Source organism: Phallusia mammillata, chromosome 4, assembly GCF_965637545.1.
Source record: "Phallusia mammillata chromosome 4, kaPhaMamm4.hap1.1, whole genome shotgun sequence".
NCBI lineage: Eukaryota > Metazoa > Chordata > Ascidiacea > Phlebobranchia > Ascidiidae > Phallusia > Phallusia mammillata.
In genome coordinates this window covers 7,103,534-7,116,001 of record NC_137255.1, presented here as the reverse complement: position 1 = coordinate 7,116,001, position 12,468 = coordinate 7,103,534, and the positions used below count along the sequence as shown (strand labels likewise).

Here is a 12,468-nt window from a genome sequence, read left to right as displayed (position 1 = left end):
AGTAACAATGTTTAAAGTTTCTTCGAGCAAAGTCACCACTCACCATGAGAAAGAACAAAATATCAATCATTTATGGGCAAATAGAGGACATTATGGATCTCGGTTTAAATTGCACCACTGCTCTAAAAAACAAGTCTTATTCGTCCCTCAATGAATACCAAATTCATCAGATAAATATTTTTGTTTTTAGCCGTTTTATTCCAACCAAATTTTAAACTGTTGCGCGCTATGTTGATTGTTGGAAATATTTTTTTTTTCTGTTGCAAATTATTTCGGCAGTTTAAACGAATTTTCAGCGAGATCGTTTACCCTACTCGCCTCCCATAAACCTATAGCTTTTTATTTTACCAAAACTACATCCCTAACCGAAAAAGAACCTAACTGCACAAAAAGCGGTTAACCTCGAAAGCCAAAGAGAGGCCACAAGCTGGTTTTAATAAAAGGCGTCTTGTTTGACCAAACAGATATAAAATACACAAACCAACTGCACCTTACAATTCAACCAAAAGCTACACACAACAGGACACGATTTACCATAGGACACCCAGAGAAGGCTAACTGTACTTTCCATCCAACGAAACTGGTTAATGTGTATCAACGAATGGTGTAACGACAAACAATGTACATCCGGGTTATTACGTGGGCAATCAGGCATGGCCAACTCGATACAAAACTTGCCATAGGGGAATAAATAATGAATACAGCATAGCGAAAAAAGAAAACAACAATTAGACAGATAACACTGAGTAAGTGACTCGTAAGTGTACAAAGATAAAACTAAATTTAAATTAATCGACAAAAAAGTTCAAATTAGTAAACATAGTTTAAAAATATCAAAACATTACCCATTAAACATAACTAGTTAGATAAATCACAGTACGCCAGGCCTTTGTCTAGCCTACGCTTTGCCATATGGTGGTGCATGCCGGCTGGTTCGGTATGGCGCCTTCAAAGGGCCTGGCGTACTGTGATTTGTATATGAGTGTGCCGTGATCGCTGGTCTGCATAGACGCTTCAGGGCTCATCCCAGTTATGAATTAATGTTCATCCTAACTAGTTAGGTAACGTTTTAGTGTTTTTGAACTATGTTTACTTAAAATTTTCACTTTATCATCTTTTAGTTTTATAATCCAAATTGATTGCCGGTTTAACACCGAAAAACGGGGATATGGATGGACATGACACATTTTATTCCTATGCAACTCTTTCCTTTCGTGTGCCCAGCTGAATATTGCATCAAGCTGCGAAAGGCGCAATCCCCAAATCAGGAACCTCACATTTTGGTGCAGTTTAAACCACATCCCGATTACAAATCTGAATTTTTGTAAATACGACACACCCGAAAATGGATAAAGTCATCTTATCTAACAGACGTCAAAAAGCTTTCAAAAATTTTAGGTAACTTCATTTTGCGTCATGTGTTCCTAGAGTTCGGCTTAACAAATCATATTCAGGTGTTCGTACAATATAAATGGAAGCTTTCACTTGTAAATTTACAATTTAATCAAAAAAAGTTCTGATAATTATTTGTCTAACTTTTTTGACAGCCGTCTTTCGTAAGTGATAGTTGATAACGAGAGGTTATACATTTAAATCTAATGAAGTTTTTTTGTTTGTAATGGTATTTGTAGACACCTCAAAGAGTGGTAGCAAATAAAAACCAGAAACATATATTATTGGTGTCCTAGTTTTAAAACCCTGAGGTTAGATTTATGTTCTTTTATTGGTGAAAACCCGATCCATGAATTTTTTTTCGCAAATGCTAACGTTCCTTTAACAGAACCACGCAGTTGAGTACAAATAATGTAACATTCCGGACAATGCTTTCAAAGGTTCATCGTCATGATACTATAGAAACATCAAATTAGTGTTGTTTAAATCAACACTTGACTCGACTCGACTCGACTTGACTCTACAAAGGCTATACTGTTATATAAGTGTATTTAGGCAGTTTATTGATCCTGGGCAAATAATGTATGCAAATTATACTCCCGGAATAGAGTATTTAATTTTGGAAGTTTAAAAATGTAGGTATTACACAGCAACTATGCTTGTTTATTCTCTCATGTCACGGTTTTGGCACTCTACATTAAGATAAGAATTGCATTACATTTAGATCAGTGGTAGGATTCAGTTGGTTCGCACCGGTTCTATAGAACCGTTTCACGAAATTTTATGAGATCTGCGAACCGGTTAGCATTATTGGTTACTGTCAAAAACAGAAATAGCAAATAATGGCCTTCTGACTGCAACTGATCTTTGTGTATATTTGAAACATTGACTTTTATGAACAGCAATGACATCCCCTCAGCTGTGTTACTCTTTCCATCTTTAATCTTTTTCAACCATGCTATATGACATAACCAATACTCAGAAATCTAGCCTATAAGGGTTATTTTGTGTTTTAGTCTTGTGCTAAATATTCTACTTGAAACATTTTACCTCCGTTATTTATAAAACACTCTTTATTTTCGACATTATTCCCTTTTTAGATTCTTTTGCATCAAAAATCGTAGAAAATCTGGCTTTGGGTTCAGTCTATTTTGCCGTAGATCCCATATTTAGATTGTAGCATAATTTACATCTGGTCCTAGAAAATCTTTGTAGTATATATAATTGCTTTCGGAGAGAAACGCATGGGCAACAGATGCAAAGCTTTTGAACGTGTTTCTGTTGTGAGGGGAGACAAAACAAGCTGTATGGTGGAAAGTCCAAATAATAGGGCCAAATAATTGGGCGTTGGTGACGAATTATAAGCTGATTTTTACAGGAGATTGTTGGGGTAATTGGAGTAGATTCCTAGTCCTACGTAGCAAGTCATTACCTGCAATATGAAGTGTCCAAATGGTATGCAATTTGGACAAAAGTATTTTACAACTATAGCCAGCCGAAAAAGTATCATTAAGATACATTAAACTATTTCACCAGGTGCATAAGCTACGACGGAGAAAAAACACAGGGCAAAATAGGTCATATTCAGAATGGGCCCCTAGTGACTATTCCACACACTTATATACAACCGGACCTATAACACTCAAATATGTCAAGATTTATTCCTTACATAAAAGACAAGGAGAAAATACAATGCATTGGTAGATGTTATGTATATTATATGGCGGTACGGTACTTGGATGTGCTTGCATTGCGCGGTGCCAAGCAAGATTAAGAACAATGACAATGATGACATAAAGACGATAAATAAGCCGAGCACTGGCAAACGAAAAAAAAACGAACGAAGTGACAATAACAAAAGAAGGCTTAATTCGTGGATACGCGTAAACGTGGAGGCAAAAAAGTGACAGTGACGTCATGTTACAAATACGTGACGTCATCTTGACTCTGGATCCAACTATAGACAGAGTCGTTTGCGGTCGTGCGCTTATATGACACCGTGATGACGTTTTGGTCACGTGGAATCATAACGTCATTACCGCGCCGCGAGAGACTTGTCCTCTTCTGCTGTTGTGTGACAAGACTTTGTGGCGGCGCCATAGGCTTGGCTTCAACTACAGGCTGTGGCGCTTTACTAGCCTTGCCCAAGCCAAAGCGCGCCCACTTGTGGCTGCTGCTACGCGCCACAGAGGGCCGCGTGGGAGAGCGAAGTGATGACGCAGATGAGTTGGACGAAGCAGATGACGCAATAGATGACGTAGAGGTTCGCGAACCTGGCACATTCATCTGAGGTCTTTGCGGCTGCTGATGCTGCGGATGACCACCACCTGATTGGTTCGATCCTCTGACACGTGACAAGTCAATCAGATTCTGGTAATCTCGTTGCTTTTGAAAGTCCGACACTCGCCTGACGAGAACACGGTCGCCCCTCGGGTTTGAGTCACGTGATGTCGTGGCCGAATCACGTGACTGCTGATTGCTTCTGATTGGTCGAAACGCCGAGTCTCGGCCAGATGATTGGAACGATACAGCGCGAGTGGCGTATTTCTTGTTAGCGTTGGACGCCGAGGCTGGCCGCTGGTTTGGAACAACACGCTGGTGCTGGTGATAGGGCTGGTAGTTAGTCTGCTGCACTGGATGTTGCTGTTGCTGTTTTTGGTAGGTGGTGTAGGCCACCTGGCTTGCAGAGGTCGGCCTGAGTGGTTTGGTTCTACAAGTAAAAAACATTGGGAAAATGTTACTATGTGCTGCACAGATTTTAAAACTTGACATTTAGGCTAAGCCCAACATCGCATGTAGCTGCGTTTATCCATGCAAAAACAATAGCAACCAAGAAGCTACTATTTCGAAAACAGTTAAAGTTTGGAAGACTGTCAAGTATATCAAAAGCTTTAGTTGTTTTTCAGAAAACATAGCATGACACCAAACACATGGTCCAAATGCTACAAGCTGCATAATGAAACAGAAAGTTTCCTCTAAGGGCTACACAATATGATACATTTCGTGAAATGGAAGTAGCGTGCGAAACGTCATTTACTCAACCTGGCTCACTACGAGCTGTACATTACAAGGCCTGTGTAAGATTCCCACAACTGTCACTTCAACAAGAGTTTTAAACCACCAGCGCCATATTAAGGCACACCTTCTCACGAACCGCAAAAAGCAGAGCGAAGTTCGTCACGCTCAATTGACTTTACCAACGTCACGTGGTGTGGATAACAGTGGGCTGAACATACAAGCGAGCCTAGTTTACAAGGTTTTGTCTTAACTTACGTTGCGTTCAGTTGCATGAAAAAAGTCTAAAAGGCGAAATATGAAATCCTTGTGTGCACATGCAATGCACGGTTGTAAATATTCTGAGCAAATCAGTTGAAACCTAGTCATGTTTAACACGCAAATACTGGCTTTGATTTTTTTGCTTAAAATAGTCCACTACCAAAAGACAAAACAAAACTGCTCACAGACGCGTATTTTAACTTTGAAATGTGGTGATTGTGGCCTTGCGACACATTTTGGTCAGTTTGCTCTTATACTTTATCAAGATTTAATTCTGCAACTGCCTTAAACCAAATTGTCAAGAAGAGTTAAACTTACCTATAAAAATCTTGCCGACTGTGTTCCTGTTGATCTTTCGATCTGTCTGTAGTCATTGTTCCTTTTTCATCCACATGCCCATACGTGGGTTTGGCATACGACTTATTCGTCACGCCTGGCTTGCTGCTACGAACTGACGTCAACGTGGCGTATGACGTGGTTGCCTTGGTAACCGGAGCTACAAACTTCATGTCGTCATCCTCTTCGATGTTGTCGTTTTCGTCTTCGGACAACCGTTTTAAATCCTCCTCCCATGGATTTGGACGTCCCGCATCGTTCATGACGTCATCCTGGATGGTGATGACGTCATCTTGTTCCATGCTGCGTTTAAGATCAGCTTCACGCTGCTCGAGTTGCCAGCGCATGTCGTCGATGCAGTCGTTCAGGCGCACGAATTTTCGCAAGATGTCGCTATCGAGCTCACAAAGTTGTTTCTGCAAAGAAAAATTACAGTCGTGAATTCCATTGTTGTCGAGGTCGATTAAAGTCAACTCTCGCCGTGGCACTTGTCCCGTTTGTGTAGGCGCCGTTACTGTAATTACGGCGTAGCTGTAATTACCAAGTTCTAGTGATTATATTTTTTGATCGACCAGACAGAATCAAGTCGATAACGTATAATTATATTTCACATCGGAAATACATTGTCTGTAGCATTACCATTTTGGAATGCTTTAGTTACACATGGTGGTATGTCCAAGTACAATTTGCGAAGCTAGTTTAAAATGCTAATATTTGAAGGAGATTTGTAATCTGAACCACATAACAAGGCAAGGCAATTATTAAGTCAATTGCAGTAAAACATAAAATGTTTGCTAAAATGTATCGCAATAAAAACTTTGGTAATGCCCCACGTTGCAACTTATACAGAAACATCCTCAACAAGGCTATTGTCCAATACAAAAAGAAAAACTTCTGGCTAATAACAATAACAACTCTGGTAGGACATGGCAAATGATTAATGACTTGATAAATATCAAACGACGAAAACACAACACCATTTCATGTATCGAAACTGACAGAAACAAAAACTCAAGACTCGAAAGAAATTGTGGAAACTTTTAATGATTTTTTTTCCAACTTTGGCCAGAAGCTTGCGGAGAAAATACCAACAGCAAATATCCTACACACTTTGCATTTTAAAAGCATTTTCCAGTCTCTGTTCATAACACCTTCCACACCACATGAAAGTTTATCAATTATTGCCTCATTAGACTGAAAAAAGCTTTACGCCACAATGGCATTTCAGTCAAATTTATTAAAATGTCAAAGGAAGTCACCGCGTATCCTTTAAGCAGTGTTTCATACCGGAACGTAACGGAACGTTATACCGGAACGAAATAAATAATTTTTGGCTCAAATACCGGAACGAAATACCGAAATAAAAAATTCAAAATACCGAAACGGAACGAAATACCGTTATTTTTCATTCCGGTATTTCGTTCTGAACACTTGACATCAAACAATTGCTGAAAATTTTGCGCCGTTAAGCTCTTACAATTTACATTCGTTTGACCATCATTGACAAATGTTATGTGACGTAACAACTCCCGACAATAATTTTTGTGTGTTGTAACTTTCTTCTTTTCTCGCTTAATAGCTGTAAAGACCATAAAGAAATGTTCTTTTGTTAAGGCCGAATTACAAAAAAATACCGTTATAAATTTATTTCGGTCAGACCGGAAAAAAATGAAAATATCGGTCCAGAACGAAATAACAAAATAAATAATTTGCTCAGAACGAATAACGTTATTTCGTTTCGTTCCGTTCCGGTATGAAACACTGCCTTTAAGCACCATCTTTAACAACTGCGTGCAACAGGGAATCTATCCAGATACGTTAAACATTGCTGAACTAATCCCAATTTAGAAATCAGGACCATACCAATAAATGCACAAACTACAGGCCAATATCACTCCTATCCACATTCAGCAAAATATTTGAACATATAATACATTGCCGACTTTATCTATACCTCGAAAAATATAAATTATTGTATGAACAACAGTTTCATTTAGAAGAGATCACTCCGCTATGCTAGCCCTCCATGTTATACATGACCAACTTATGCATAATGCTGATAAGGGGACTCGCATCATGCTGCATCTCACTAGATTTAACCAAGGCATTCGACACCATAAACCACAAAATTTTACTGTCCAAAATGCAACGTTTTTTGCTATACGTGGCGTAGTTTTAAATTTATTTGAGTCACATTTAACCAACCGGTACCAATACACATGGATCAATGGGGTTCCACAAGCCTCGAAGCTTGGTTTTCTTCTATTGTTAATGTATAAAAATGACCTCCCACTTGCGAGCAACCTGCAAACTACGCTGTTCGCACATGACAATAATCTCATTATGACTGATAGGAGTTTAAGCAATCTGCAAATCAAAACAAACCACCAAATAGTCCTTTGGTCGAGAGTAAACAAACTGACCCTAAACATTAGCAAAACATCCTACATGCTTGTGACAAAATGCCCACAAAACATTAACTTTACTTCATCTCGGCAACAACTAAAAATGAAATATTTAGGTGTTATAATGGATGACAAATTAAACTGATCACAGCATATAACTCAACTTCAAACACAACTTGCTAAATATTCTGGTCTAATGTATAAGCTAAGAAAATATGTCGATTTAAAAACCCACAAAAGTTTAGATCATAGCCCTGTATACTCAAAACTGCAATATGCCATCAGCTTCTGGGGTAGTGGGAGTGCACCTGTACTTCACCAATTAAAAGGGCTGCAAAATAATATCTTGCGAATCATAACCTATAACAAAAGAAACTGCCACATGACACTCATTCACACAAAACTAAACCATTAAAACTAGCCGATATTAACAAACTTTAAATAGCTCAAATTATGCACAAATTCCACCACCATCAACTCCCCTCAACATTCGATGAGTTTTTTGCCAAAATTTCACAGGTTCATTTTCCCACTCCACGAGACATACTGATGGCGAAAACCTCTTCATCCCTAGATTTCAGACAACCCTCGGCCAAAAGTCTTTACATTACTGTGGTCCAGTAATTTGGAACGATATTTCTACTAAAATTAGAAACCTTGTTTTACACTCATTCAAAGTGCAATTTAAAGCCACCTTATTGCAGCCTACAACTATAAATGTTGACGGTCAAACCACTTTTGTTTACAAATGCGTGTATCCTCGCATCCCTTGTTGGTAATTGTATGCACGACGGTTCGTGTTTACTAAGTTTATGAGTTTCATAGTGTGGTGCATAGTTTAGATTTTTTGTCTCGTGTTTATTATTTATATATATATTTTTCATTTTTATCTTTTGTTATACATTTGCTTCTTGTTGTTGTCATTGTTTAATCAACTCTACGTCTCTAATGTTGTGTTACTTTGCGGTTCCATTGTTTAACACCAAACTTTAAATTCTACTGTTTTGTCTTGCATTTGTTGTCTTCTTCAGTTTATTTCCATTATTTTAACCAAAAGTTTAATCGATGTCTTCTACCATCACTTTTCTGTTCAATTTAATATTCGCAGGTAAAAATAAACGATTGAATAATGGCTGATTGGAAAAGTGTGTTAGTCAGTGGACATTGTCATAACCTTTCTGGTTTTTTCTCTTTCCGATCTTCTTTTTTAATCAATGTTTTTCTTCATTATTTTTGTTTCGCGTATTTGCAACCGCTACTACGTTTCGAGGCTGTGTGGCGTGTGTTTTCGTGCTACATTATCACTTCGTGTTGATATATAATGATAACGTCACATTGGATGAAAATAGAATAACAAGTTGCCACCTAGGAAGTTGGCTTTTCTAGGTATTGGCAGTTTTTGTTTTATTAAGGCAAAAACTAGGATCAGCACCCCCAGTATTTTTAAACACTAGCCATCACCGAAGGGACGTCAAGGAAATATGCAGAATTGTTACCTTAATCATTGTCATCGTTTCAAACTATCAACACTAAACCAATGTAAATTATTTTTCAATAAAGTCATAATGCTTTGTTAAAACGTTAGAGCGCCAATGTTCAAATTTTTGCACAAAAGTCTTGTCCGAATTGTAACTAGTGCTTTGAAGGCAACTAAATGTTAACATTTTTAGCACTGTTTTCATATTATTTGCGCTTGAACAAGAACGGTAAAAATGCACATATCCATCTGGAGAAGAAGATGATAAAAATGATTTTTACAGAAAACAATAACGACCACCAAACGCGTAACCACATCCTCTTCTCTGATTGAATTGTTGGGCAGCTTGGAACAAATGTTAGCAAGAAAGATGTGCACATTTCCTGATTAGGTTAGCACGAAAAAATTTTAATCACAACAATTTGCTGTTTCCCTGGATAAAAAATTATAGACAACAATGAATGTTTTGTGCATATGGTGGGACCAAAACCTTCAGACTTAAAAAACGGAGCAAATTAGTCGTAAAACATGTAATTTGTTTTTAGGTAGTGATGTGAGTGGAAGTAAACCAACAGGTTTGTTTTGCGCCTATTTGGAAATTTAAATACTTTTTGTCTGAATTTCGAATAATACACTTTGCAGGCCCTTGCTTGTTGGGATTAAACAGTGGTGCCATACTAGACAAAGCCATTACTGCTTCGTCGTACTTCAATTCTCACAGCTTTTATGCTCCTCAAAACGCACGACTCGGTAGTCTAGGAGGGTGGTCTAGCGGAAAAGGTAATTCTTAATTGCAAAACATTTTCGTATTTAACTTCAACTCATGCTAAACTTTGAAACAAAAGATTTTAAATCGTCTCTCAAATCTTTTTGTGATTGTTTTAAAAAGATTTGCAGTCCTGTAAGACAGAGGATAGGCTTTTTGTGGTTGGTCTGGGTGTGTGCGTTTTTTGTATTTTTTGCTTTTATCCCGCTTTTTATTTTGTTTTTAGACACTGATGATGCTTTTTATAGCGAAATGCATTTGTTTTGATAAAACAAATAAAACATAGCGACAGATTTAGTGGTTTTTCACACTGAATTTTCTTGTTTTAAAAAGATTCAACAAATTCCACCCCAAACATAATAAAAGTTGTGAAATAGCATTTGACTGTTATACCTTAGGTTTAAGAGATTCGTCTGTTGTCAGCTGAAGTGGGTCAATGGATTCAAGTAAGTTTGGAAAAGGCAACATCTATCTTCGGAGTGGTAACACAAGGACGGCTTGACAAAAGTGCAGCCCAACGGGTGACAGGAAAGCGGTGGTGTGTTTTGACTGAGGCTGCAATGTTTACAGTAGATTGTTTTTTATCGTTAGCTCGTAACAGCACACGTAAGTATTGTGAACGAAAATATTGCTATAATTACTACGTTTACAGATGTCAACATTCAGAACGAGAAAGGACAAACTGCCCTCAACCTTGTAATGTTTGATTCTTGGTTTCCTGGGCTGAGTGACTCAGACATGGACTCTGGGTAATATCAAAGAAGATTGTATACGTACCTCTTTACTATGCATCACTTGATGGTTTAGTTCAGGGGTCACCAAACTACGGCCCGCGAGGTCATTTCATCCGCCACGCGACCACATTTTTTGGTTCGTCAAATCGTATTGATAACTTTGTAACATTCAAAAATTAATCTACTCCTTACGAAAGTTTTTCTGTCGCGATATGTAGAATTGATATTACCTAGTTTCATAGGATTACAACGCTCAAGATTGATCCAAAGCCAGTTTGTTACGTCACAAACAAGACTACAATTGTTAATTGTGTGCAAAAATTGCCTTATTTTGTTGCTTGTGACATTGTATACAAGCATTGTTCGTACAGTTTAACAGTCGCATTACCAGATTTTGAATGGGATTGTGGAAAGACCATATCTTTGGGTCCCTATAAAAATCCCCTCGAGGGCTAAGATTTGAAAGACGGCGCTGGGGCATGTGAACTATGCGGCCCGCGCGAATCATTATTCAACTTATCCGGCCCGCAGTGAAAAAAGTTTGGTGACCCCTGGTTTAATTGAAGACATGGAACTATTGTTTGACGCATCAATACATGTGAGTATAGTTATATTGTAGCAAACATGACGTTACATTATTTAAGCTGAATGTGTACCTGTAGGCAAACAAATTGTGGCAGAAATATCAGGTTGACCGTAGCAAGGGTTTAGCCACAGAAAATATAATCTAAAAAAAATGAGCGAAATTTGAGCGAAAAATTCTGCGAGTGAAACAAAAGCTCACTTTAAACGAGCGAACAACTTCACTCACTGATTTGAGTGAATAAAAGACTAAATTTGCAGGGTTTTTGGTCTTTATTTCACTCATTGGTTTGAGCTATTGAAAGAAGCAGGTGCTGTGTGTTTGGTTCTTGTTTTGCTCACCTTTCAATCAAAATACACATTAAAACATCACAATATGTTCACTGGTTTATTTTTCTGGGCACAAATGAACACACCAACACAGTTGTTACATCACAGCACTAAGAGAATGGAAACTGGTCTGGATCTTATTATATTCGTCCAACGGCGACCAAAAGTTGCTGACTGAGATTGACTTTTGACTTGTTCAGGGCATATTCAGCAATGTTGTTGCCGGCCTGTAAAAACATCAGAGCTAGTGGGGATGTTTTATACTGTACAACTATATTTTAACCACAGCAAATGATAATCCAGAAAATATCAGGGTTTGGGAACTTACTGAAAAATAAACTTTGAACAAGATTTGGTTTTGCTTAAAAACAATTATACTTGCATCACGGGCTAATCTTTACCACTTACAGTCTTTGCAAGTAAATCCACATTTGAAAGGACAATTAGAACTGTCAATGTTCATTAACTTTATTGTTTTGTTTTATGAATATTGTACATTTATGCAGGAAATTTTTGAATGAAAACAAGACCACAAAATAAATAAAAAAAAACATACACAATATATAAGTACAAGATAATAAAATGACTTACTTCTCATTTTCTCCTCAATACTATCGTCAATTAACTGTTTATCCTTTAGAAACGCGGCTCTTCAATGCCAAACTGTGAAATATCTGCTTTGGACACTTTGCATGCAACGCAGCCAACGCTAGCCGATGGTAATATCTAAGCCCAACTTGGCCTCGTTTGGTAATTCGCGCCATCCAAACCCTATCCCGCAGTTTTGCGCAATAGATGTGACTGTGGCGTAATTCAATTTCATTCCTCTCGCTTGCGCCAGCCAATCACGTTGTCCACTGCGGAACGCGCGATTTCGAAAATAGAGAAAGGTTCTCTCGTTTCGCCGCGAAAAAAGGTTTGAGCGAAAATTTCACTTCTCTCCAGACGAAAGACGGGAATTTCGCTCGCCGTCTCCCGCCGGGGAGAAGAAATGAGCGAAGTTTTTTTAGAGTGTACGTATTTTACTATCATGGATGGTTTTGATCATGTTCATACGAAAATTGCCAACATTTGGAATTTATGTTCTAATGTTTACCGAAGTTCTTCAAACATTTACGAAATTTTTTGTCGTCTTCCTTCTCTTCATATTGGGCTTTGCGTTCAGTTTTC

At 38.0% G+C, this 12,468-nt stretch overlaps 1 protein-coding gene and 1 long non-coding RNA gene across 2 annotated transcripts; both read right to left on the bottom strand.

Moving 5' to 3' along the window:
- Positions 1 to 3,106: 3,106 nt before the first annotated feature.
- On the bottom strand, positions 3,107 to 5,646 carry LOC145222674 (uncharacterized). The gene is made up of 3 exons (XM_080088851.1): positions 5,627 to 5,646; positions 4,987 to 5,535; positions 3,107 to 4,102 (listed from the first exon to the last, which is right to left on the bottom strand). The coding sequence occupies exons 1-3, from the start codon at positions 5,644 to 5,646 to the stop codon at positions 3,313 to 3,315; spliced, it is 1,359 nt and encodes a 452-aa protein (XP_079944977.1). The 3' UTR covers positions 3,107 to 3,312.
- A 5,691-nt stretch (positions 5,647 to 11,337) lies between these two features.
- On the bottom strand, positions 11,338 to 12,142 carry LOC145224603 (uncharacterized). The gene is made up of 2 exons (XR_013859703.1): positions 11,890 to 12,142; positions 11,338 to 11,525 (listed from the first exon to the last, which is right to left on the bottom strand). It is a non-coding gene; the product is annotated as an uncharacterized LOC145224603 (long non-coding RNA).
- Between the last annotated feature and the right edge of the window lie 326 nt (positions 12,143 to 12,468).